General features: G+C 45.6%; 1 protein-coding gene across 1 annotated transcript in view; it reads right to left on the reverse strand.

The window, feature by feature from the left end:
- Positions 1-24304, reverse strand: part of grin2ab (glutamate receptor, ionotropic, N-methyl D-aspartate 2A, b) — a 93498-nt gene that overhangs the window by 19562 nt on the left and 49632 nt on the right. The window contains exons 5-11 of the mRNA XM_035637956.2: positions 12893-13059; positions 12613-12747; positions 12402-12501; positions 10241-10446; positions 6165-6279; positions 5813-6015; positions 834-1002 (exon numbers count right to left, since the gene is read on the reverse strand). Coding sequence (XP_035493849.2) covers positions 834-1002; positions 5813-6015; positions 6165-6279; positions 10241-10446; positions 12402-12501; positions 12613-12747; positions 12893-13059 — 1095 coding nt within the window. The remainder of the gene's footprint in view (positions 1-833; positions 1003-5812; positions 6016-6164; positions 6280-10240; positions 10447-12401; positions 12502-12612; positions 12748-12892; positions 13060-24304) is intronic.

Consider the following 24304-nt stretch of genomic DNA (forward strand, 5'->3'; position numbering starts at 1 on the left):
TCCATCTCTCCAGGAGAGTTTCAGAGACTTGCAGTAGGAACGTATTTATGGAATTTGTTGACAGTAATAGTCGATGTAGAATGACACCAGCCTTGTCGTTTAAGCATTAAATCTAATAAGGTAAAAAAGGTTTTGCGATGGTGGGCTAGCACGAGATATGATCCATTTTAAATCATTAGTAATGTAAAGGAATACTTCTGAGACATTTTGAGAAATACAGTGAACGTATTTGCTTTTTTTTGTTGGTAACAGAACTGACATCAGTCTGGCATCTGTTTAAAGGAGACATATTATGCTCATATTCCAGGTTCATAATTTTAGGTTTACGTTCTCTAATGTTCAGTTTCATCATTCAGTCCATTCCTGCAGCTCCTCTCTCCAGCTTCTGTCTGACACACTTGGTTCTGGTTCCTGTCTCTTTAAGACAGCTCAGGCTGCTCTGATTGGCCAGCTGGCCCAGTTGGTTGTGATTGGTCAACTCTGCAGACTTTGCTGACTTTTTTACATACATGAAAAAAAAACTGTAACACACTAGAGGAAAGGGGAAAAACTGAAAAATCATAATATGACTCCTTCAAATGGATATTAGGCCTATAGCCAGTAAGCTTAGCTTAGCATAAAGACGTGAAGCTATAGCTGGTAGACGAGACATGGTACTAGTCATCGCAAGTGGTGCTGGCGGATGGATTTTGCCCAGCTGGACAGACCAGGGCTTCACTGTAGCTGTCAGTCATCATCTTTCAAATCTAACTCTTTTTTGACAGTTTATTTAAACCATTCCAGAGAAAGTCACAGAGACAGACGAGGTGCGATGCAGTGAGGTATGGCGGTACCTCTCCAACCATGCCGTTCCACATGTTGTTGATCTTCTTGCCGTGCTTCCCGTTTGTGACCAGGTAGAGGTCGTACGTGAACTTGACGTTCCTCGCTATCTTCTTCAGGATGTCAATGCAGAAGCCCTTGCAGCACTGCTTGATGTAGGAGCCTCCCGACGTGCTGTTACTGAAACACACAGACACATGCACAAACACTATTGGGTCACATACTTTTATGCGAGAGGACATTTCAGCGTTACGCAAGCGCATGTGTGTGTGTGGAGCGTGAGTGTGACCGCAGCCACAGCCGCGCTGCCTGCTCATTTCACATCTGCTGGTTTCATCAAACTGTAAAACGAGAATTTACAACAGTACAGAGAAACCATAAATACTGCTGAAGGGCAGACAGAGCATCTACAGTGTGTGTGTGTGTGTGTGTGTGTGTGTGTGTATCCCTTAGTGCCAGCTAACCAAACCGGATGAAAACACAGGGGTACTGAGCAGATGCTGCTGGGCTTTAAATAGAGCTGGGCTCTGCAGAACAACCAACCCGCATGATTAAAATATCAGCTGTCCTTCGCCTCGTCTCTCTCCTCACTCCTCTCACTCTGTCCTTTCCTCGCTTCCTCCTCGGGGTGTCTCCCCTGCCGTCTGCGCGCAGCCACTTTCCTCCAAACCTCAGAGCAAAAAAACCTACACACACCGCAGTCATACAGACGGGATGCTCAGGCCGGGGACACGGATGTTCCAGTAAACCTTTCCTGACAGCCCGGCCACAAGGACCTGGCAGCAGTGGGAAAAAAAGATCCTTGGACCGAATCCCTCTCATAATCTATTAAACCCTATCAGCAATATTTTAAAAAGCATCGCCGCTTAAAAACTAATTCCGCCAGCCGCGTCAGCCATCTTTGATGTTGCCCATGTATATTGATTGGAACAGCTACTCCCGTGACCCTTTCACTTGCCATTTCCGCCGACTCCAGTTCAAGGGAAGGCTCCTAAGGAACGGAGGGATTTCACACGCGGGGAGAACACAGCAGCGCGACTGTCACAGAGCGGAAACATCAAAGGATTAACAGATCTGTTAGCAGCAGTCAACTGTATCTGTGGCACAGCATCGTGTGTGTGTGTGTGTGTGTGTGTGTGTGTGTGTGTGTGTGTGTGAACAGAGAAAGCGGGCATAACATACATACGATGTGTGTGTGTGTGTATGGTATGTGCCCCAGGTGTTCTAATGCACACATACTGTATACATAAGCTCTTCCCAGCTGAGCCCTCGCTGTGTCCTTATGTCACTGTGCAAACACACACTCACAAAAAGACACTATCTCTCTCTCTCTCACACACACACACACACACACACACACAAACTCGCACGCACGCACGCGCACACACGCACGCGCGCGCACACACACACACACACACACACACACACACACACACACACACACACTCGCACACATCAACAATGACAGACTCCCCGAGGTACGCGCCCGCACACATCTGTTTGATTCACGTCATACAATTTGTCATCGGCAAAACACACACAAATAAAGGGAGACTGAGTAAATGGAGCACTTCTGGATGGCTTGACGTCCTGTATGCACGCACATGTGGACACGTGGGTGGTCGGAGGCGCGGAGAGGCAACTGTGACGGAAACGAAGGGCCGAGAGGAGGCGTCGCATCTTTCTCTCTGTGTCGGGGAAGTTTTTTTCTATTTGGTAGAATCGACTTATTTAAAGGAAAAGGTGTATGAACCTTCAGAGAAAGTAGAGAGTAGAAGGAGATGGTCAACATTCCATCGAATGCTAATGAGTATCGTGAACAGTTTTGTGTATTTTCCTTTGTCTAGTTAAAATGTTGACACTCATTGAATGCACGTCAATAAGACCGAGAGAGATGAGTAGAACTCTTTAGGAAAGATGGATTTCAGTTGAGCGGTCGGACAGTGTGGAGGCCGGTGATCAATCGGAAGCACAACGCCGATAAATTACTGAGCCGGTGACGAATACAAACCTGCAGAAATTACCATTCATATTTGGACCGGCTGTATACAGATGAGCCAAGATGAGAAGTGAGAAGTAAAAATTAGAAGAGAGAGAGAGAGAGAGAGAGAGAGAGAGAGAGAGACGCTGCCTCGTCCTGTCATGCAGAGGCTCCTATCGGGGCGTCCATCCGCCGCAGATAATTGGAGCAAAACCCCCAAGATGTCAAAGACTCCAAAAAGAAGATTCTTTTGAGAAAGTTTTTCTCTCTCGGACTGGTTGAGAAACATCTCTGTGTTGTTTGTTCACACTGGAGAAGAAGGCTGCCACACATTTCAGCCACACCAGAAAGTCCTTTTAAGTTTTTCTTTCTTTTCTTTTTTTTTTTTTACAAACGGAAAAAGCACATAGTATTGTTTGATGTGTTGATTTTGGAAAAAGAAGGCGCTAAAGCTTACAGTGCTGGAGAGATTTTCTAAAAGCCGACGTCACACATGCAGAAATCTGAACAAAGGGAATATGTATGCTGTGACAACTACCCAAATAACTTATAAATGAAGTGCCTAAATAAACACTTCATTTGCTGTGAAATGGTTGAATTGTACAATTGATATTTGGTTTCATTGTCATATGAACTTGAATCGGTTGCGTCAGAACCAACGTCGTTGGTAACAGAGGATGATTTCAGGCTCGCAGCCCGCTGCTAACGATGCGGTGGAGGAGGTGGTTTGTAGATAATAACGCGAGAGGTGATGAAGTGGCACAAGACTCTATGAATTTACCTTTTCACCGGCCGATGCTTTGAGATAGTGACAGCGACTGAGTGAGTGCGCAGATAAAGAAAACATTTCCGGGATCACATTAGAAGAGAACAAAAAAAAATCCGGTCCACCAAAAAAAATGACAGATGTGTACAGTATGAGGAACATGGGAAGGGACGTGGGACTATCGAGGAGCGGTAGAAAGCAGAGACAAGTGCAGGGTTCAAGTGCCCTGTCGTCCTCCAGGAGAGGTTGACGACAGGGCGCGCCGCAGTGCTCCGGAGATGATGGGAAACACTTTACGGGCTGGACGCAGTCGCCCGGGGGGCAGACGGGAAAAAGAGGGAAGGCGTTTTTTAGCGCGTCGAACAATTTTATCATTTTCTGTCAGGCTTGGGGTTTATTGCTTTCTTTACACCGTTCTTCACATGGCTGCTGCGCATTTACAGACCGAACTGTAAACGTGCAAGAGGTCGCAAAAAGGGCGCCCAGTTTTCTTCCTTTATATGGAAGCCGGTGTAAAAAAACACCTGCATGTGAAATGCAATCACGACTGCATACTTATGTTATCGCTGCTCAGATTAAATTGGTCATCTTCGGATCTAAAAATCAGGCTCATCCACACACCAACGGTGACATTTTCGAACATATGGACTCTGTCCCGTCAGCCACATAATCCCAGAAAGAGATGTTCAGATGAGGGATCGTAATACCTGATCACTTCAGTTTTGATAAACGAGTTTTCTTCGAAGAAAATTATTTCTATTCCGCAAGTTCAGCATTTTATTTTTTAATCTCAGCAGGCCCTTTAGTATTCAGTTTCATTAAATTCCACATCAGTGCCATATTGATTCTAATCCTTATGGATCCCCCCCCCCACCCCCCCTTCAAACAGCAATATTGGAATATCCTAATGAATAATATGAATGTAATGTGAATGTTACCCTTTATAGACAGCAGGTACCACAGGAGGAACGCAACAAGAGGCATAATGAATTAGCAATTGCAAACAAGTAAAAGATTCAGTTCATTTTTAAATACAACACACAATCACACCGAATTAACGGTACGTGCAATCACGGTGGACGCGGAGATGGACTGCACCGACAGACTGGCATTAGAGGGCTGACACCAGCACAGAGCGATGAATTATTAATGCTGACAGAAATGCTTTTCCGGTGTGTGCTAAACGCTCTGACAGAAGTTTGGACAGAGTTTCACTGTTGTGACAAAGACCCCAAATGAGTGAGTAATGATACACTGTACGTCTCGGCCGCCTCGGATGAGGCTGCAATTAGTTACAGCGAATTTGACTGTATCATAAATATATGTGTAATGTTTTGATGACACAGACACGAGAATTATTCGTCCCGATGAAGAACACGCATACAGTTCACCAGCCAAGTTGTGATGTGGTAACAGTTCTAAATAGGGCTGCAACTAACGATTCCTTTCTGTCGATCATTTACTCGAATAATCGATTAGTTGTTTGGTCCATGAAATGGTGAAAAATTACGATCGTGTTTCCCTGACCCCGGGACAATGTTCTGTTTTGTCCACACACCAAATATATTTAGTTTACTGTCATAGAGGAGCAAAGAAACCAGAAAATATTCACATTTAAGAAGCTGAAATCAGAGAATTTAGGAAAAAAAAATTCATTAAAAACTACTTGAACGATTATCAAATTAGTTGTCGATTAATTTAGTAATCGATTACTAATCGGTTAACTGTTCAGGACTAACTATTTACTATGTGCACACTGTATAATACAGCCACGTAGATTTGGATTTCAGTCTAAAGGACAAACAGGCTGTGAGTCATTATTATGTAAAGTAAAAAATGAGTGGGCCCAGTATAGATCTTTGTAGAACAAAAGTGGACAGGCAAAGGGCAGCTGATTGACGATTATGTTCTCAGACACATCGAGACCGACCCGAGAGGCGTGATTCTAGTTTTTTTAGACAAGTGGGAAAAAAACCCCACCAAGCTAAAGTTGATAGATTACAGCGGAACTGACTCAGACCGTCAAATGCCTCCCTGAGATCAAGAAACGGCTCCACCTCTGTCCACCTGAGATTTGATTTGAAGAAGAAGAAATGCCTCCGGTTGCAGTGTAAACCTTCTCACGGTCCCTTGTGGTCTTTCAAATAACTCCATATTTCGTGTGAGCAGTGGGTAGGTATACTGTGTGTGTGTGTGTGTGTGTGTGTGTGTGTGTGTGTGTGTGTGGGGGGGGGGGTACTTACTCTTTGACATGTTTGCGGCAGGGCACAGAGTTTCTCATGCAGGTGCCGGTGAGGATGTCCACGTTGTCGACGATGACGAAAGGTTTCTCCTCCAGGGTGACGATGGAGAGATGGTTCTCGTCCGCGTCCTCATCCCCGTGGGAGTTGTACCTCGGCCACACGGGGAACATCAGCGCCAGAGTCCCGTTTTCCCAGCGGCCCATCTGCGTGCGCAAAGACGCACGCACGCACGCACGCACGCACACACACACACACATACACATACACAAATCAGGCGCAGCCATCTTAATTAAAGTGTTTTGACTTTTTAATTTCCTCGCTGCTTTGCAAATGGATTGCATCAATTTGTTACCTTCTCCCACTTCCTTTCACTATTCAGGACGATGACAACCAATTTGGGGTTGGCCTGGTAACCATCTGGCGTGAACGATAAGTCTCGGCCTTCATTCCACACATGCATCATGTGTCTGAAACACAAGGGGTGGGGGGATTGTGTGTGCACAAGAGCATATACATTTGAAATCACAAGTTAAGCACTATGTAATCACTGCAAGAGTATCCTCTTCAAATCAATGCTGTCTTCACCCACTGTGTGTGCATGCACGCCTGAGTATACACGAGTGTGTGTGCGGGCGCACACACTCATCTATTTGTGTGTAGGAGGAGGCAGAGTCAGAGGCCACATATCTCTCCCATCAACATTCTGCATTGATTTCTCCACAGATATTCGCCTGGAAGACAAGCCACTGGTGCAACAGGGCTGCCCCTCACTCTCTTACTCACCAACACAGTTATCCGGCATACGCACACAACAGATCCCTTTCGCTGAAACATTTAAAACACTCGCTAAAGTGAAGCTAGAAGAGAGGAGTAAATGAATCGGGATCACACACACACGCACACGCACACACACACACACACACACACAGTGATATGGGATTACCAAGACACTCACTCCAGTAAAACTATTTTCAGAAGGCATGATGTTCTCCGTGTTAAGACTGAGATAATAGCGTGAATTCCCACTGGGGGGGGGGGGGGGGAGCACTGTCTAAGGAAGTTTACTAAAAAGACCAAATCACAACAGGGACAGCAGCAGCCCAAAACAGACAACACGTTTTTTTTTTACTCCGATGCCTTGTGTTCTGATCCTTTTAGAAAAATGGTTTTGATTCCCTTTGACACCGCGTCTAACGTGGTTGGCTGGCTAATGCCACATGACTGAAATATCAACTGACTAAAAAAGAACATTTCTGTGTTTTAACGTTGCACACTCACGTTGTTCCAATGTCACACATACTGCGCAGGGAATTATTTTCCTACCATCCTTTATCCAAACTCACATCAAATGGATTCATTCGAATGAGGCTTTGCACGCTCACAGATCCATTCGTCATTATTCTAAAACAAAGAGTTAAAAAAAAAGAAAAGAGGTCGGCCGGGGCACAGGGGCCTCGGAGGATTCATGCATGAGCTCAAATAGTACGACGGGACGTCAAGACGCATAAGGACGATCGTCTGAGTGCGCGTCTCTGCACGCAGCCCGCGGCCGAACGCCATGATAAGTTCACCCCAGTTCAAACAGGTGGGATTTTTAATGTTTTGTCTCGTCTGCAGGAGAGGTATTAGAGGTGACACAAATAAATATTGTTGTCGGACGGTGGATTAGGGAACGGTACATTAATCATCTGTTTGTTTTTTTTACAAAGACTTGGAAACGGGCCTTTGCTCTTTCACAGCCGGCTGCGCTCACATCGAGTAAAGAGTAAATAGAAGGTCCCCGTCTCCCTCGCATGCACACACTGCAACAACAAGAACAACAACAAAAAAATACCAAACCAGCTCTGCCGCGGGTAAACCCCTCGCTCCCTCAGCAAACACAAACTATTAAATATACAAAGAACACAGTTAAACATAAGAAGCACCTCTGTGCTTCATCATCAAATCACCCTTTCTCACTACAGATTACACTGCGTCTGACCAGGGGTCCATCCATCCATCCATCCATCGTCTACCGCTTCATCCATTTAAGGGTCGCGGGGGGGGGTGGAGCCAATCCCAGCTGACATTGGGCGAGAGGCGGGGTTCACCCTGGACAGGTCGCCAGCCTATCACAGGGCCACATACAGAGACGGACAACCATTCACTCTCACATTCACACCTATGGTCAATTTAGAGTCTCCAATGAACCTAACCCCATTTTGCATGTCTTTGGAATGTCTCTCAACCAATGTATTCAGCCAATTTTGTATTCAAGTTATGACACTAATTACTTAGAAATTACCCTTGAAATTACCCTGTCGTCTGTGCCTCTCTCTCCCCCCAGTGCTACGCCCGTGTGTCTGACTATGAGTGACGTCAGGACAAATATATATATATATATATATATATATATATATATATATATATATATATATATATATATATATATATATATATATATATATATAAGCTGTGTTGGAAACTTCTTCATGGTGCAGCAGGTAAAGCCTTTGTCACAGAACATTGCCATGGTTGAATACATACAGTATAGCACAAGCAGTGCCCCGGTCTATTCTGGGAAACTGCTGTCTCCTCCTGTTCCAGGTTTGTTGCCATTTCTTGGGAAAAATATTTCCATCTACGCGGATGCGGCTAGTGTGTTTTTTCGAGGTAATGTAAAAATAGGTGGGTTTCACTTTCTAGATTCCCCTTTATATGAATATGTATTAATCATGATCCTTTAAAAAGAAACATTTTACCAGTACATTAAAAAAAGGACTTCAATGATTTATACATTTCTGTTTCCAAAAATTATTTGCATTAACTCAATATTCAATTCGAATATTCGAAAGTCGAAGAAGCAGCATCGGCAGCATCAGAGAAAAAAAAAAAATCACAGCTATTCTTTTCTATTGCTATTCTGTGTGTGGAACATTTTCCTGTTACTGAGGAAGTCGGGCAGCCATTGTGTGAGCACTCTCCGAAGAACAAGGATGAATAAAGAAGAAGAAGAAGAAGAAGAGAGGCTCCTTCCATTCGGCATTATCGGAGCAGGGAGCATCTTAGGGGTCTGCACGGTACAGTGGTTCCATCACACAGAATAACCCTCTCGAAATTTACAACGAGGACAAACCGCGACGGAAACCTCTTCTATTGTGGAGCCGAGATGCACTGAGCCACAGTCTGGGATAGATATTAATTTCTGTCAGGTGAGAATGACAGGGAATCCAACAGGGCCGATAGCGTCTTTTAAGTGGCAGATTATGTTGTCTTATTCCTCTCTTGTTTATATGCGCACACTGCGGCAAGATGGTATCTAGACTAATGTATGCAGAGTCCTGATCACAGCCGCACCACTCCCAGACAAGGGGAAGGGAAATCCGACCTGTCAGTTTATTATCACCAAAAATTGGCTGCGCTTGTTTTGACAAACATGCAAATTCGATCTAATAAGTGAGCGAAACAAATGACAGGAAGGGAAAAAAAGACTGTTCCCGGAAAAAGGTTTGAGCCGCCGTTGAGGTCTGACTTTTATTAGATCAACCTGTCAACAGCTGCAGCATTGTATATGCTCTGATATATACTTTGATGGGTTAATAAGAGAGAGAATGGGATGATAAAGCCATTACGGTGAAAATCATACTGGCCTTCGTGTCCTAAGTCCCTTTCTTTGATTGAATGATCATATATTAGCCAGTGAACGCTTCATATTCCAAATATAGTCACAATATCCCACCAAAGAAGCCATGACGGGGAGCAGTGCGACTGGCAGATTCCGCATCTGTGCTTTTCTACATTTGCAAATATTCAGGACAAATGTGCTCGCGCATGTTTGTCAGTGCGTGCACATTTGTTTGAGGGATTTGATAGTTTTCTCATCACAGGAACTTCACAAAAGACTACACACACCATACACACACACACACACACACACACACACACACACACTGACAAACATACATGTGCCACCCACAGAGCCACATGGGGACAGTGAGTCCAGTCATGTGAAGCAAGGTGCACACACCGAGGAATACGAATGAATATACACACACACACGCACGCACGCACGCACGCACGCACGCCCTGGATACGTCCTAGGATTTCGTTATCGCAGGGCGGCCACAACAGGGAGGTCTGCCTGATGCTCAACTCTTTGCCTCTCGACTTGAGGCAGCGATAATGAGCTCGTACACGGAGCGGCCGTGTACACAACAGTGAATAGTGTTAAATGTCGTTAGACATCACAGTGTTTAACACCGCTGTCATCTCAGCTTCCTTTCTCCCTTCTACCCCTCATTAATACATTCAAAAGAGTTGTGTGAGACTGTTCAACACTCGGCGACAAAGACAAACACGGCTATTATGCAAGTCCATAGACCTTGAGCTCGTCACACATCCACACACACACACACACACACACACACACACACACACACACACACGCACCTCCGCAGGGCACTAGGTGGGAGCTTCCCGGGGCTCCTGTCTGACGCTGTGCTGTAGCAGCTGCTCTGGGCCTCCGGCAGCTCCCCTTTCTCCCGCAGCATGGAGGTGGCTGCAGACGAAATGATGCCCACTCCGTCCCGCACCCGCGTCTCCAGCGGGTACTCCCAGTCGTCGTAGGACACGGAAATCATACCCAGGGGAAACACCTGAGAGGAAAGAGGAGAGGAGCTGAGAAGTGGCATAAATTGCGCGCAAAAGTCCAATTGGACTTCAGTTTCAATAATTCAATAATTCAATAATGCATAGCCTCATAGTCACCTTTAAATAACAGCCATTAAAAATTATTTTGACAAACTTATTAGCTCAGCAAACAGGGCACACATGAAAAAGATGCCAGCGCCGTTATCTGTCAGTCTACGATATTTAGTTTTTGTTTCTAATTTGGCACACACTGTTGATTCACGTCTTTGTCTAAGAATGAAAACTGAGGCAAAAATAATCCCAGAAAAAAAAAAACGACAGAACGAGGGACGAGAGAAGGAGGAGAACAAACATTTGAGAGGATTTGGGAGAAGGGTAAAAGCAAACACCGGACGCGTTTCCATTTTCAATGTGAGGCGAAGATTTCAGGTGATTATACTATGAATCATTTAGACACTTATTTAGAAGATATTTGGAGGAGCGCTCCCTTTACTGTCCAACATTTTTTAGACCATGAGAATTTTTGTCTGTAATTCCGTCAAACATTTCGCGGCTCAGCGAAGGTTTTTTGGGCACGGAGGGGATGTTCACAAAGCACGGTGAAAAGTGATGGTTTCCATATTCACTAAACTAAAAAAATGATATTATGTGAATTATAGTTTGCCTGTCACCATGATCTATCTCTACGCTGTTTTAAAATTATGCATATTAGGCTCAAGGGAACAAGATGTAACTTTGCTTTTTAGATGTTTTGATGAGAATATCGATGTGCCACTGTTTGTAACGAGCCACAACTAAGCTACAGATCATCATATGGTTAGCGTAGCTTAGCACAAAGAAACAGGGATAATCTGCACAATCATGACATTTTTTTTTGCCAATGCCAAATTCATCCAATCATCCACACAGATACTGGCCAGGAGCTCTGGTCTCGTTGACCTTGACCGCGGCATGATTGTTGGTGAATGACATGCTGCTTTATGTATTTCTGAAACCGCTGATCTCCTGGTCACATACAACAGTCTCTAGGAATCTGAAAAAATAAATTGGCATTAACAGGGGAAACCCCCTGTTGATGAGAGGGGTCGGAGGTGAATGTCCAGACTGGACGGTGCTGACGGAAAAGGCTAAACTCAGATTACCACTCTCTACATGTGTGGTGAGGAGGAAAATCATCTCAGAACGGACCAACACGTCGAACACTGAGGCAGATGGGACACAACAGCAGAAGACCCTGCTGGGTTCCACTCCCGTCAGCCAAGAACAGGAGTCTGAGGCTGCTGTGGGCACGGGCCAAAAACCCAAACTGGACGGCTGGAGACTAGATAACGTAGCCCGGTCTGATCCACTCAGTGGCCAGAGTTTGGTGTCATCGGGGTGAATCCATGGACACGACCCGCCTCATGCCAACAGCCCCGGCAGGAGGTGGTGTAATATTTTATTTGGCCCACTCCGGGTCCCTTAACACCAATCGGTCATCTCCTGAATGTCTCCGAGTGTTGTCGCGGACAATGTGCGTCCCTTTTATGGCCACTTTCATCTTCCAACGGCTGCTGTACTTCCAGCTTTCATGAGTTTAGGGAAGTTAAACGACAGTAAGAACAAATTTGGGATGTGGTAGAACCGGAGATTGGCGGCATGAATGTGCCGCTGACAAATCTGCAGAAAAATGATGTGATGCAGTCGCGACAACAGAATCATAAAGGAATGTTAAGGGACGGCCTTCACACAGTACTAGTTTGGTGTTCCTAATAAAGTGCAAGGTGATGTGTAGGATTCCCCAAACAAATGTTGAACTACTGCTTTAATGCTGTGTTTCTCATTTGCTGCAGAGTAGCAAGAGGAGAAATACAGGCGGGGTAACAGATGACCTGCGACAGCCTGGAATCAGAGGCACTGCTTGTCCTGTAAAAACCCATTGAAAAGTGGCCACCTGTCACCACATATGGGGCCTCGGTACCTCGGGGGTGAAGTCTGGGTTGCCGGTGGTAAGACTGGACACGATCCAGATGTACCCGGCTCCTATCAGGCCCAGGGAGCGAGCTTCCTCCATTATATACCTGTCGCGGAGCAGAGGCGGAGAGTTAATACAGATCCACTGTATGACAGGGGACGGACGCAATCGGGAGGAAGAATAAAGAAAAAAAAAGGTGAAATGAGCGAACACTCACAGAGCCTCGTCCTTGGAGCAGTACAGCAGAATAACAGGACTCTGAATCCTCTTGAGGGCAATGTGTGATTTAGAGTTCGGGTCGCCGTCTACGGCATCGAGAGTCACCACACTCTGCAGGTCCCAGCGCACAAAGCTGCAACAACACGCCGTTAAATATTCCCAGGTACTTGATCCTGTCAGCTGCCGTGAATCAACGGCTAAGGCGGAAAACAGAGCGTGTGTGTGTGTGTGTGTGTGTGTGTGTGTGTGAGTACGTGTGGTGGTGTGTTATTCATCACCTGTGATCCACAGTTATCTTCAGCGTGCTGATGAAGTCCTGGTACCCGGGGAACTTTGACGTGACGATGGAAAAAACGTGCCAGTCGTACTCCTCCATGATGGAGAGCATGAGCAGGGCCTCCTGCTGCAGGGCCGCGCCGAACTGGAAGAACGTGGACTTCTCGTCCTGCAAACGACACACACACACACACACACACACACACACACACACACACAGGCCAGCAGGAGAGACAAGTCAGCCGACCTATCTGAGGGAACGGATATTGATTGACAGGAAACAAAAGAAAGAGACAAGAGCTGGAGCGAACGAGAGCGGAGTCAGACTTAAAACTGCCCCCGAAGACTTAGAAGAATTGCTTCTTCAGTTTTTTGCAATCAGTGAGTCAGAGTCAGCGGGAGAGCGAGGGAGACAAAGAGGAAGTGTTCGAGAGATGACAAGGAGAGAGGGGGGGAAACCAGGAGGAGACACCGACACGAGTCAGCAAGTGAGATTACACAGCGAGAGAGGGAGCGTTGGCGGCGGGGGGGTTCGGGGGTAATGGTCGGAGACGAGCGCCTCATAACTCGCAGGTCTGATTCACCTCAAACCCTCAGTCAGTGGTCGACGCAACGAAACAACTGTGCATTGTCTCGAAGGACAATTGAGTCAAACCCGGTCGGTCGACCTGGATTGTAAAGAGCTGAATCACTGAACGGGTGCAACGCGGCGAAACGAGCCGATCAACGTTGGACTTCCTTTTTCTGGGATGCACTAAGGGCCGGAGGAACACGTTGTCGTTTCACAGGCGTCCCGTCTAAAGTCAGAGGATCACCCTCTGGAAAACTGTGACGCCGAACCTTTTTTCAACGGCATTGATTCACGCCGCCACGCGCAGTTTCGATCATTCAACCTCGGCGTCGCAGAGAGAAACGCGGGGCGTCGGCGCGCGAGTAGGAGAGGCGGCGGTCGGCAGCGTCACCGTTAAACCCTCACAAAGAAGCAGCTATTAAACAGACTGAAATCCAAAGTGTAGTGAAAAATAAGTTGCTAATGACTGCAGAACGCATGTTTGCATAAAGAGTGAGCTGGGGTCCCCCCCCCCCCCCCCCCCGTGGGGACACAACAAATAGAGACACAGCGACACAGCCCATCCACCGGAGAGAGGACAGGAGATGGAGAGAGGGAGAGAGAGAGAGAGGAGGAGGAGACAGGGAGAAAAAGAATAAGCTGAATGAGATCAAATGCTCCAGACTTGTGAGTGAGATTTAGATACCTGCTGCAAGAAAGAGGTGAAAGGAGCAGCGAGAGTCTTGGGAGAAAAACTGAGACATCGCATCTCACACACACACACACACACACACACACACACACACACACACACACACACACACACACACACACACACACACACACACGCTCCAACACAACTTCCACAGAGGCCATCAGATAACGTGACACAATTAACTTCAAAGCCCTGATAAACACACATGGAGAATCAGCTGTCAGCCCCCGCCTCTCTGCCGCCAAGCACCCCCACCTCCACATGCATATATGTGTGTGTGTGTGTAGATGCATGTAAGCCTCGTTCTGTAGCACCAGTCTTGTTCTTTGGTTTAACAAAAAGCTCTCTCAGGTCTGGCCAACACACACACACACACACACACACACACACACACACACACGCGCACACGCGCGCACGCACGCACGCACGCACGCACACAAAGCCAGGGACAGCAGGGATTTCACTCCCTTCACTCCCCCGCTACAGTAAAAGGGAGAAAATGAAATTGTACTTCAAAAAGATCTACCTCACTGTTTCCATCTGTGTGTGTGTGTGTGTGTGTGTGTGTGTGTGTGTGTGTGTGTGTGTGTGTGTGTGTGTGTGTGTGTGTGTGTGTGTGTGTATGTGTGTGTGTGTGTGTGTGTGTGCGTGAGAGAGAGAGAGTGTGTGTGTCTGACTGGTGTGTGCTGCGTTATACTTTACAGTACCCAGGCTTTGAAAAGAAAAAAGAAGAAAACGTCTCTTTGTGGAAACAGGCAAATCCTCAATTACACACACACACACACACACACACACACACACACACACACACACACACACACACACACACACACACATACACACACACACACACCCTCAGTACTAAAGTACGTTATGTACAGTCAAATACAAATGAGTGCTGATACAATCAGTCTGTTCAACAAGTCTTCAGTCAACAAAACAATCTGTTGATTGCTTAAAAAAAAAAAAAAAAAGGATAATTCCCCATAATGTTAATTTCACCGTTGCTTTTGAGTTTCCTCCTGCTCACGAGCGGAGACACTCCGGGTGGATGTTATATCGCCACAAGGTCCGGTGAGATCATCTGAGCAGTCAGACGGTTGTTTAGCCACATTATCTAAATAATTTAATGTGGATGTAAAATTGAAAGTGAGGTCACACAAGCCGTCGGTAATAATTTCTCTGGACAGTAATTTGAGCCACCTTGAGCTCTGGGGTATTTATTATTTACGATGGATTCATTAACTGAAGATCTAAAAAAAAAATTAGTTAAAGCCATAAAAATATAATACAATGTGTGACCCCAACTAACAAGAAGACCACTGGGGAGGACACAGTGACGACGAGGGAGGTGTTCAAAAGTGTGAATACCACAATTCAATATATATATATATATATATATATATATATATATATATATATATATATATATATATATATATATATATATATATATATATATATATATATATATATATATATATATATATATATCATAAACAGCTTCAATAAACCAAAGTGAAGCTAATCAATTCAAACTTGAACCCTTTCTCATCAGCACTGTAACGCCTAGTTCTTCATTTTGTAATAACACACACACACACTCGTGAATATAGGTTGGCACCTACATGGTGAAAGGATTAGGATACTGCAGACATCTACATGTAATACATGTTCATAACATGCTTTTAACATTTTTAATATTTACCACCATCACACTTCATTTCAGATACCTTCACAATCTGACGAAGGGGAGGAGAGAGGTGGGGGGGATGGGAGAGGGGATTAGAATTCAGAATGAATGAGGGCAGAGTCCTTTCTGGAAGAGTGGGGGGCGAAGGGGGAAGATGATAGTTGCTGGTGGTTGCTGAATTATAAAAGATAAAAAGACACTTTGACACAGACCTGCATCTTCTCATCAAATCACACAAGTCCACCAAGAAATTCACGAATGAATAATGCACACACACACACACACACACACACACACACACACACACACACACACACACACACACACACACACACACACACACACACACATACATGCATTTCCACATTATAACCCACATACCTAGAGATTTACTGATGACATCTTGCATCAATTATACAAATACAGTGAACTTCATGTTCAGTTTCACATCCACCCACATGCATCCACACAGCACAGACGCACATGCAAGTGCACAAAGGGGCCCTCAAAATATAGCTTTACTCATACAGTAAAGCCAGCGTGCCAATGAATAATCCACCAAGTCCCCCACCCCATACACACACACATGCTAGTCCATGTCAAATTTCATTTTTGTTTACAGGAGTCAGATTAAGAAAATATGAAAGTGTGGAACGAGCTGCACAGATCCAGGCTAATGAGGGAAGAGCTGACACATTTCTAGAAATCACTGGGAGACGGAGTCATGTGGGCTACGAGAGCATGAGCCGGGTCCTGCAAGAAGTGAGGTGAGGGTGGATGACGAGAGAAGGGAGCAACCACCCCCTCCCCGCAAAAAAAAATAATAAAGGAACAATAAAGTTAAGAAGAGTACAGAAGTAAATGGGGCGGCAAACAATAAGAGGAAGGAGCTAGTATGCAGAATAATGAGAGATAGATGGGGGATGAGGAGGAGGAGGATGATGAGGCCAGCAATGTGCGATATTAATATTTAATGCAGTAGGTCAGTCAGGATGTAGCAGCGACATTAAGTTGGCTTGACAAAGTATGGCCCCCAGATGCTGCTAAGTACCATCCCACTTAGGTCCGCATAAAAGTGCAAACAAACTTTATTGCAAATTAACAGTAAGTCCTGCGTCAACAAAGTGACGCTGGCGGTGGCTTCAAGGGGTCACATGCAAAATGCAGAAACCAGCCCGTCCACAAAAAATGGAAAAGAGGCACAGTGACGGCACTTTGAATGCAGATTGTGCAAAAATAGGAATATGCTTACGGTTGAATTTTAGAAAGATTTGAGCGCATACCTAAATTATTCTGGTGGACTGGACATTGAAACGTACTGGCTACTCTGAGCAGAAAAAGAGCCTCCCTGAGGTCTGAGGCACAAACACTGATTTGGTTTTGGGATCAGTAAGCGGCTTACTGCAACAGTGATTAATCGATATGTATGTTCCATCCAAAAGAAAATGATGTGAATGTTCTTAGATGGACATTAAATGACAAAATCCTACTTGAACATGAGGCCATTCATTCAGGAATCCAAGTTAATATTTTCACAGGAGTGTTATGGGTTTTTGATATCTGAGAGAAACAAATAATTCACTACCCCAAATAATTCAACGGAAAATTTGTCATGGAAAAAATTGAGAAGTGTAACTTTCTAATGTGGTTTACAATGAAGGCAAAGAATGTGATTCATGTCTCAAATTTTTGTTGTTGTTGTTGTTATCATCCCAAATCGGAGAATGTGAGAATGCGACTGAGAATGTCCAAAAATATGTAACCAAAAAGATCGGAATCATTTTTACTCTTCTTTTCATATAAAAAAACAAACAACAAACTCTAAATAAAAATACGATTAACCTAATTTTTAGTGGTTAATTTGGTTGTATTGATTTATTTATACTATACATTGACTAATACTGTACATATTAACAGAATATTAAACAGAACAGTTCGAATGTATTCAATACTATGTCAAGTGCCAAGTCCTGGGAAAAAAATTGATAACACAGAGGATTGAGTTACATAATCTAGACACACTGTATCCAACGTTATAGCTCCCTGGGACATTTAAATATGACAGAGAGCCTTAGTGAAAAACATTAACACCTATGTATTTTTTACTTACTGTGACAAGCCAAAACATCTACGGTGAAAAACGGGCCTGTAAAGTGCCAATTCAAACCACCGTGGCACAATATACCGCTGACAGAGGGTCTGGATACGGCTCATGATAGTGAAGCAAAATGCGACAGCGTGTTCTGTTTTATCAAAAAATAAAAACAGATCAGTGCACATGGTGTGAAAGACGTTGCCCCCTTTTTTTTTTCCAGGCTTAAACAAATAAACAAACACTCAATGCAATGGAGGCGAAGGGGAAGGTCACCTCAGGTGGCCCGTGCTTCTTTCGTGAGCTGGCGTCTCCCTGCACCGTCCGACCGCATCAGCGTAATTAACATTAATCCGGCACAGCGGGTCAGTGGGTCAGGAGGACGAACGCCGGCGCGCCCAACGCGGGCCCCTGAAACATTAAAGCTGCACCGGAGAGAGCTGCGCGGGGCGACGGCCCATGTTTTCCGTCGCAGGCTAATTCTCCTGGAAGTGCTCGGCGGACGTTGCGCAAAACCGTAGCGCTGTCGAACGCCGCTCTAAATCCGTCGGCCAACAAAAGAATCAGCGCTTAACAAACAGGCGGCCCGGGGGCCGACTCGGAGGATGAGGAGGAGGAAGAAACACAGCGGCCCCCGACCAAAAGGAAATCCAACCTGCGATGACACTTTCTTCCTTAAAACAACATACATTTACGCACACGTCCACTGATTTCCTGGCGTACGAGCTGTGCATACACGACTTCAGGAAGTCTGCAAACGGCAGTCTCACTGGCGTGCTTGCGTCACACGCGTGACATTTCCTTTGAACCCATTCTGACGGGGCGCGGTCGGCAAACCCTCCAGCAAGGAAACGTGGCACGGCATCAAAGATTCTCTTGACACTAACGGAATGTAAAGGCAGGTCCCTCGGCAGCGGACGAGCGGCGGGGGCCCCCGGGCGCCGAGAGCTCTTCCGGTTTCTCCGAGGCTGCAGAGACGGGTCCACAGAGCCCACATCCACTAACAGACCCCCTTTTTTTTTTTTTTGCTAGATCGCAGAGGCCGACGGAGGACTGTGGCATTTCGCCCGAAGGCATCGGCTCCCCGACGCTAACAAAGACTACTTTAGTATTTAACGGGAGGTGAGTCCCGATGCCGGAGTCTACTGTAGTATTTAACAGCCTCGCACTCCCCGTGGCAAACACAGAATCGCATTTAGCGCCGCACAGAGCCCCCCCCGAGGCGGCGTGGCCAAGCTCGGAAGCGCTCGCCCCCACCGCCGACTCAAAGCAGTATCACGGCGAAAAAGCTCGGAATTCAATAAGGGACTGGAGTAGGACATGTCTCCGGGCACTTGAAGCAGCACATTCAACTCCTCCGATGTAACACGTACTTACTTGCTGACTGTCTCCTTAAACTTACATTTCTTCACAACTTCCCCTCTTTCTGCTACACTTAATGGAATAATTGTATTGCACTTGTTATTAACACATATGTCATGTTTTTTCCCCCCGACAAAGTATCAAATTTTGCTGTTTAACAACAGTGACTATTACACTCTTTTATGGTGACGTTCAGGGACCTCGCAGCGTGCGGTCAGGATTAGGGAAAGATCTTCCCCTTATTTTAGTGCAGGAAAAAAAGTGCAAGACAACATTAATTCAACCAACGCCATCAATCTTTACCAAGCTACAGACCAGACCGTGCGAGAACTTGGGTCTATGGGGCTTTATACGCCCGCCATCGGCAGCCTCCACATCCTGGGGATGGTGACAAATGTAGTTTTCCCACCATGTTTGCTCTGAAATGATCCACCACACAATTACATTTCCTATATAAGCATATTTTGTGTCGCAGCTCAGTTTTGTGGAAACAAATTTTCTAATTTCTGATATTTATTAATATTTCTTTGTCAAAATGAAACTACGGTATAGGCCTGTATTTTCCTATAGAGTTGTAACAGTGTGAAGTATGTAAAAAAAAAAAGAACAGGTAGAAGTTGTCTACATTGTGATAAAGGTAAATCTGAGTGCTTTAGTTTTCTGAGTGTGTTCCGTATATTTTATGGTCATTAACGGCAACAGGGAGAAGACAAACGCCGCTTTTTTTACACTAAAATGTTTCCGCACAAAGAAATGCTGAAGGCAGCACATTCCAGAGTCAAACCAAGTCTTTATGGAGGAGACAAATGCCTGGAGGATTTAAATTTTATGGATTATATGACTAACAGGACATAATTTTAAAGGACGAACGTCTGCTCAATGCTATCCAGGATTTATTGCTTGTCTTTTATCATTCAAATGCTGAAGTTTTATTATTTTTAAACTTGACCAGAACCTTTAGATCTGAAAAGGACCAATTACATCCGAGCTACTTGAATATGGTGCTTTAAATATTGGTTACTTTTCTGTCTGAACTTTGAATCATTACAACAACCCCCCACCCCCCCAAAAAAACTGTTGAAGCCTTTGAAATTGCTCAACTTGACATTATCTACTGGAGATTTCAAAGGGAATGTGAAATTCCAACCCCATACATTCAGATAAATGTGTCTCAAAGTGAGATATTTCAAAGCTAAATGCAGCGGTATTAAAATCTCAACAGAACGTATTGAGTTGTGATTAAATTAAAGAGTCTTTAGTTTCTAATTAGACTGAAGTCCTCATGGCATTCTTCCCTGGAGCAGTAGTAGTAGTAGTAGTAGAACAGATAACCTCTTATCAAGACGTTTAATCTATGTTTGTGATGTGCAGCCTTGAGCGATTTTTCTTTATTTTTTAAGGAAAAATACTGTATTATCAGTGTGATTTTACTTATTCCCATTGCCATTAATGGTAAAACGCACCATTGTATCTGCCACCGTCAGAAACTAATACTCTCTCCTACTGTACCGCGTGTTTACCGTTGCTATCTCAGGGAAGTCATAAACTCACATTTGTTTTCAAAAATCCATTAAAAAAACCTGCTCGCAGACATAGCACTGCATTGAAGAACATACAGTCATCCATCACACCCATGTAATATATATTTCATTGGTGTCAACATGTCAGTCGAGAATATTTTTTTACAGATTCGTTTGGATTTTAGTGTGTGTGTGTGTGTGTGTGTGTGTGTGTGAGGCTACTACCGCATGATGAGATTAGCGAGAGATTAGGGATTTGTTAATCCGGTGTCACATTCCCACGGGGACTGAAGATAAGGTAAGATAACTATTCATGGGACAAACACAACACTGACATTGGGCGAGAGGCGGGGTTCACCCTGGACAGGTCGCCAGCCTATCACAGGGCCACATACAGAGACGGACAACCACTCACTCTCACATTCACACCTACGGTCACTTCAGAGTCTCCAATGAACCTGACCCCATTCTGCATGTCTCTGGACTGTGGGAGGAAGCCGGAGAACCCGGAGAGAACCCACGCACACACGGAGAGAACATGCAAACTCCACACAGAAAGGCCCTGGTTGGTTCGAACCGGGAATCGAACCCAGAACCTTCTTGCTGTGAGGCGAAAGTGCCAACCACTACACCAACATGCAGCCTCAGCCGCACTCCTCCCGACCCCCCCCGCCCCCCCCTTTTCCCCAGAAACAATCCATCAACTGTCCTCTATAAATCAAGAGCCCTATACTCTGCTGACTCCATCACACAGCGGCGCTGCAAAGACAACAACTACTAACTATTGAAAAGAAAAGACAAGAGTTGGAAATGAAAATGAATTTGCTCTCGCAGGAAACTTTGACGGGGCACATTTTGTATTGGACGCAGACGTGCGCTTGGCAAGCGGGGCCGGTTGAATCTGTCTCCAGAGTGGGTTCGCCGGCGGTTGTGCGCCACGCTTGGCCCCCGCCGATCCGCGTGTCAGGATGCTGCTCACGGCGGAGACTAATCACAACACCTGTTTTGGAGAGATTACAGCAGGATCCGCCAGAAAGTGCTGAAAGGCGTCTGCTTTTTATTAAAACGAGGCGTCTGTCCGGGCAGTGACACACACACACACACACACACACACACACACACACCCTATTCTTTCACACAAGTGTCCGTGTGAAAGAATAGGATGTGCTTCGTTATATGGTGTGGGTGTGTGTGTGTGTGTGTGTGTGTGTGTGTGTGTGTGTGCGCTGCCACTTCTGTTTGAGTGATAATAACTGTTTGACTCATAGAGCTTAAGAGAGAAAGAGATGTTAATGTTATTTCATCCCCCTGGATGGAAAATAAATGACACAGTCAAACCGCTACTCCTCCCCCAGTGGCCCCCACCTCCACCACCTCCACCACATCGGTGAATGAATTCAAAACAGCTCGAGAACTGAGCAAGACCCTGCATCCTCCTCCTCCTCCTCCTCCCTCCTCTTTGCAGCCTTCATTGGCAAATCACAGTATTGCCAGTTTGATATTTATAGCTGAAATGCCTTTGGGTGCAAAAAATAAATAAATAAATACAAATTCTCACTTCTTTCTCTTTCTCTCTCTCCCAGCCCACTGACGGTGACTCTGTTGGACTTTAGAAACCTTAGGCCTGGTGTAAAAATGGCAGCACGCAGTGAGTCAACCCGTCCCGGCCGACTACCTCGCCGTGGATTTCTGGACCACGCCGGAAACAGGCCGAGTGCCGCAGGGATGAGACCGGGGCGGTCGGTCGGAGGTTTGGGGTCAGGGCACTTGGTCCTGCGCCGCTGAAAAAAACACAAAATGCGGCCGGCACGGTGCAGGAATCACAGGAGCCAGGAGATTAATTAGACGAATCACAGCGTGTTCGTCTTTCTGCTGTTAGAGAAGAGCTGCGGGCCCTGCTGAATACGGAAATATTGTTTTATCCCTGTTTTTTTTGTTTTGGCCCTTTTTTTTTCTTCTTTTTTTTAAAGTATGTTCTCGACAGCCGTGGAATTATGTTTAGCACATACCATAGAATAAGTTAATGCAGTGACACAAACTTCCAGGGGGCCTGTTGGTTGGGTGGGTGCAGGGTGGGAAAGAGGTGAAGGGCTTTTTGCAGAGATCGTGTTGGGGTAAAGGAGGGGGGGTTAGACAAATCTCTAATCCTGCAGAGGAAAGAAAACCGGTAGCTGAAGGGCTATTCATTCATTATATATAAGCCTTACTCAGGTCTGTGTAAGCCTTTTTATACCCAAAACACTGCCACAACACGACCGTGCGCATACTACACTTTCACTTTCTGAAACACACGCAAATCTCGTCGCTACATTCAGGTTAAACCAGCAACAGGCTAATGCTGGTTAACACTTTCTCAGCCCCGCCTCGGCAGAGTTGGTCCGCACGCCAGTCCATCGCTTCCAGATTGATACCACTGCTGGTCTCCTCCATCGCTCCCTCTCTCATCATCACTTTTCTTCACACAACAGTTACCATCCACTGTTACCATGGCAAATCAATGGTCAGTCTACAGATGGGAGCAGCAGATTCATTTCTCCCAAGCGCGCACACACACGCACGCACGCGCACCTGAACGCTCACTGTGTTTTTGCTTCCCGCTCTGGCATTCCACCACACTGGTAACGGATAGGTGTCGATGCTCTATGTGGTCGAGTGCACACTGGCAGATGTGAGCGTGTGCATGTCTGTGTGTGTATGTGTGTGCGCGTTTTTTCTGTGTGTCTGTGTGCGCGCATGTGTGTGGCTAATGTGTCAAAGATCAGATAAGTAAATCTATTTCCTTCACTAATTAAAGGAAGGCAGTGCTCCTCAAGGAAAAGAGAGGAGACCAAATGTCAGGGCTCAGCGTGTTGGATGCGATAACACACACACACACACACACACGCGCACGCACGCACACACGCACACGATCTACTCTTGCATGCACTCACACATGCACAGGCACACTCACGTATGCACAAATGACTTTTGGCGGTGTGTATATTATCTCTGCTTTTTGCATCTGTGGGGATGAGTTGTACATGTGCATATGTGTGTGTGTTCAGTTGCTCAGCGTCCACTGGGGGAGTCAGAGCAGCTACGCGGCAGATGCTAAAAGCCAGTGGCTATTAGACAGCAGAGCAGAGATAATAGGCTTTGGCTGCCATTACCTACTACGCCCTATTAGCCAGTAACCAACCTGGAGAAAAAAACTGACAAGACACACAAACAGGGCAAATCTGTATACTTATGTGCATTCTTGTGTGCGTAATATCCGTGGGTGTGCACGAGTGCGATGAGCGCGCTCTATTGGGCAGCGCACGCTCGGAGAGATGTATGGGAGAAGAAGGGAGGAGACATCGTATCCTATTAGTGAGACAGATCTTTTCCAGATGGGTAAGGGAGGGAGGGGAGGGGAGGTAAGGCAAGACTGGAGGAAGCAGAGAGGAAGTGCTAACACATTCAGAAAACAAAAAGTGCATTACAGTCCGTGTAAGCAAGAA

Source organism: Scophthalmus maximus, chromosome 8 (assembly GCF_022379125.1).
Source record: "Scophthalmus maximus strain ysfricsl-2021 chromosome 8, ASM2237912v1, whole genome shotgun sequence".
Lineage (NCBI taxonomy): Eukaryota > Metazoa > Chordata > Actinopteri > Pleuronectiformes > Scophthalmidae > Scophthalmus > Scophthalmus maximus.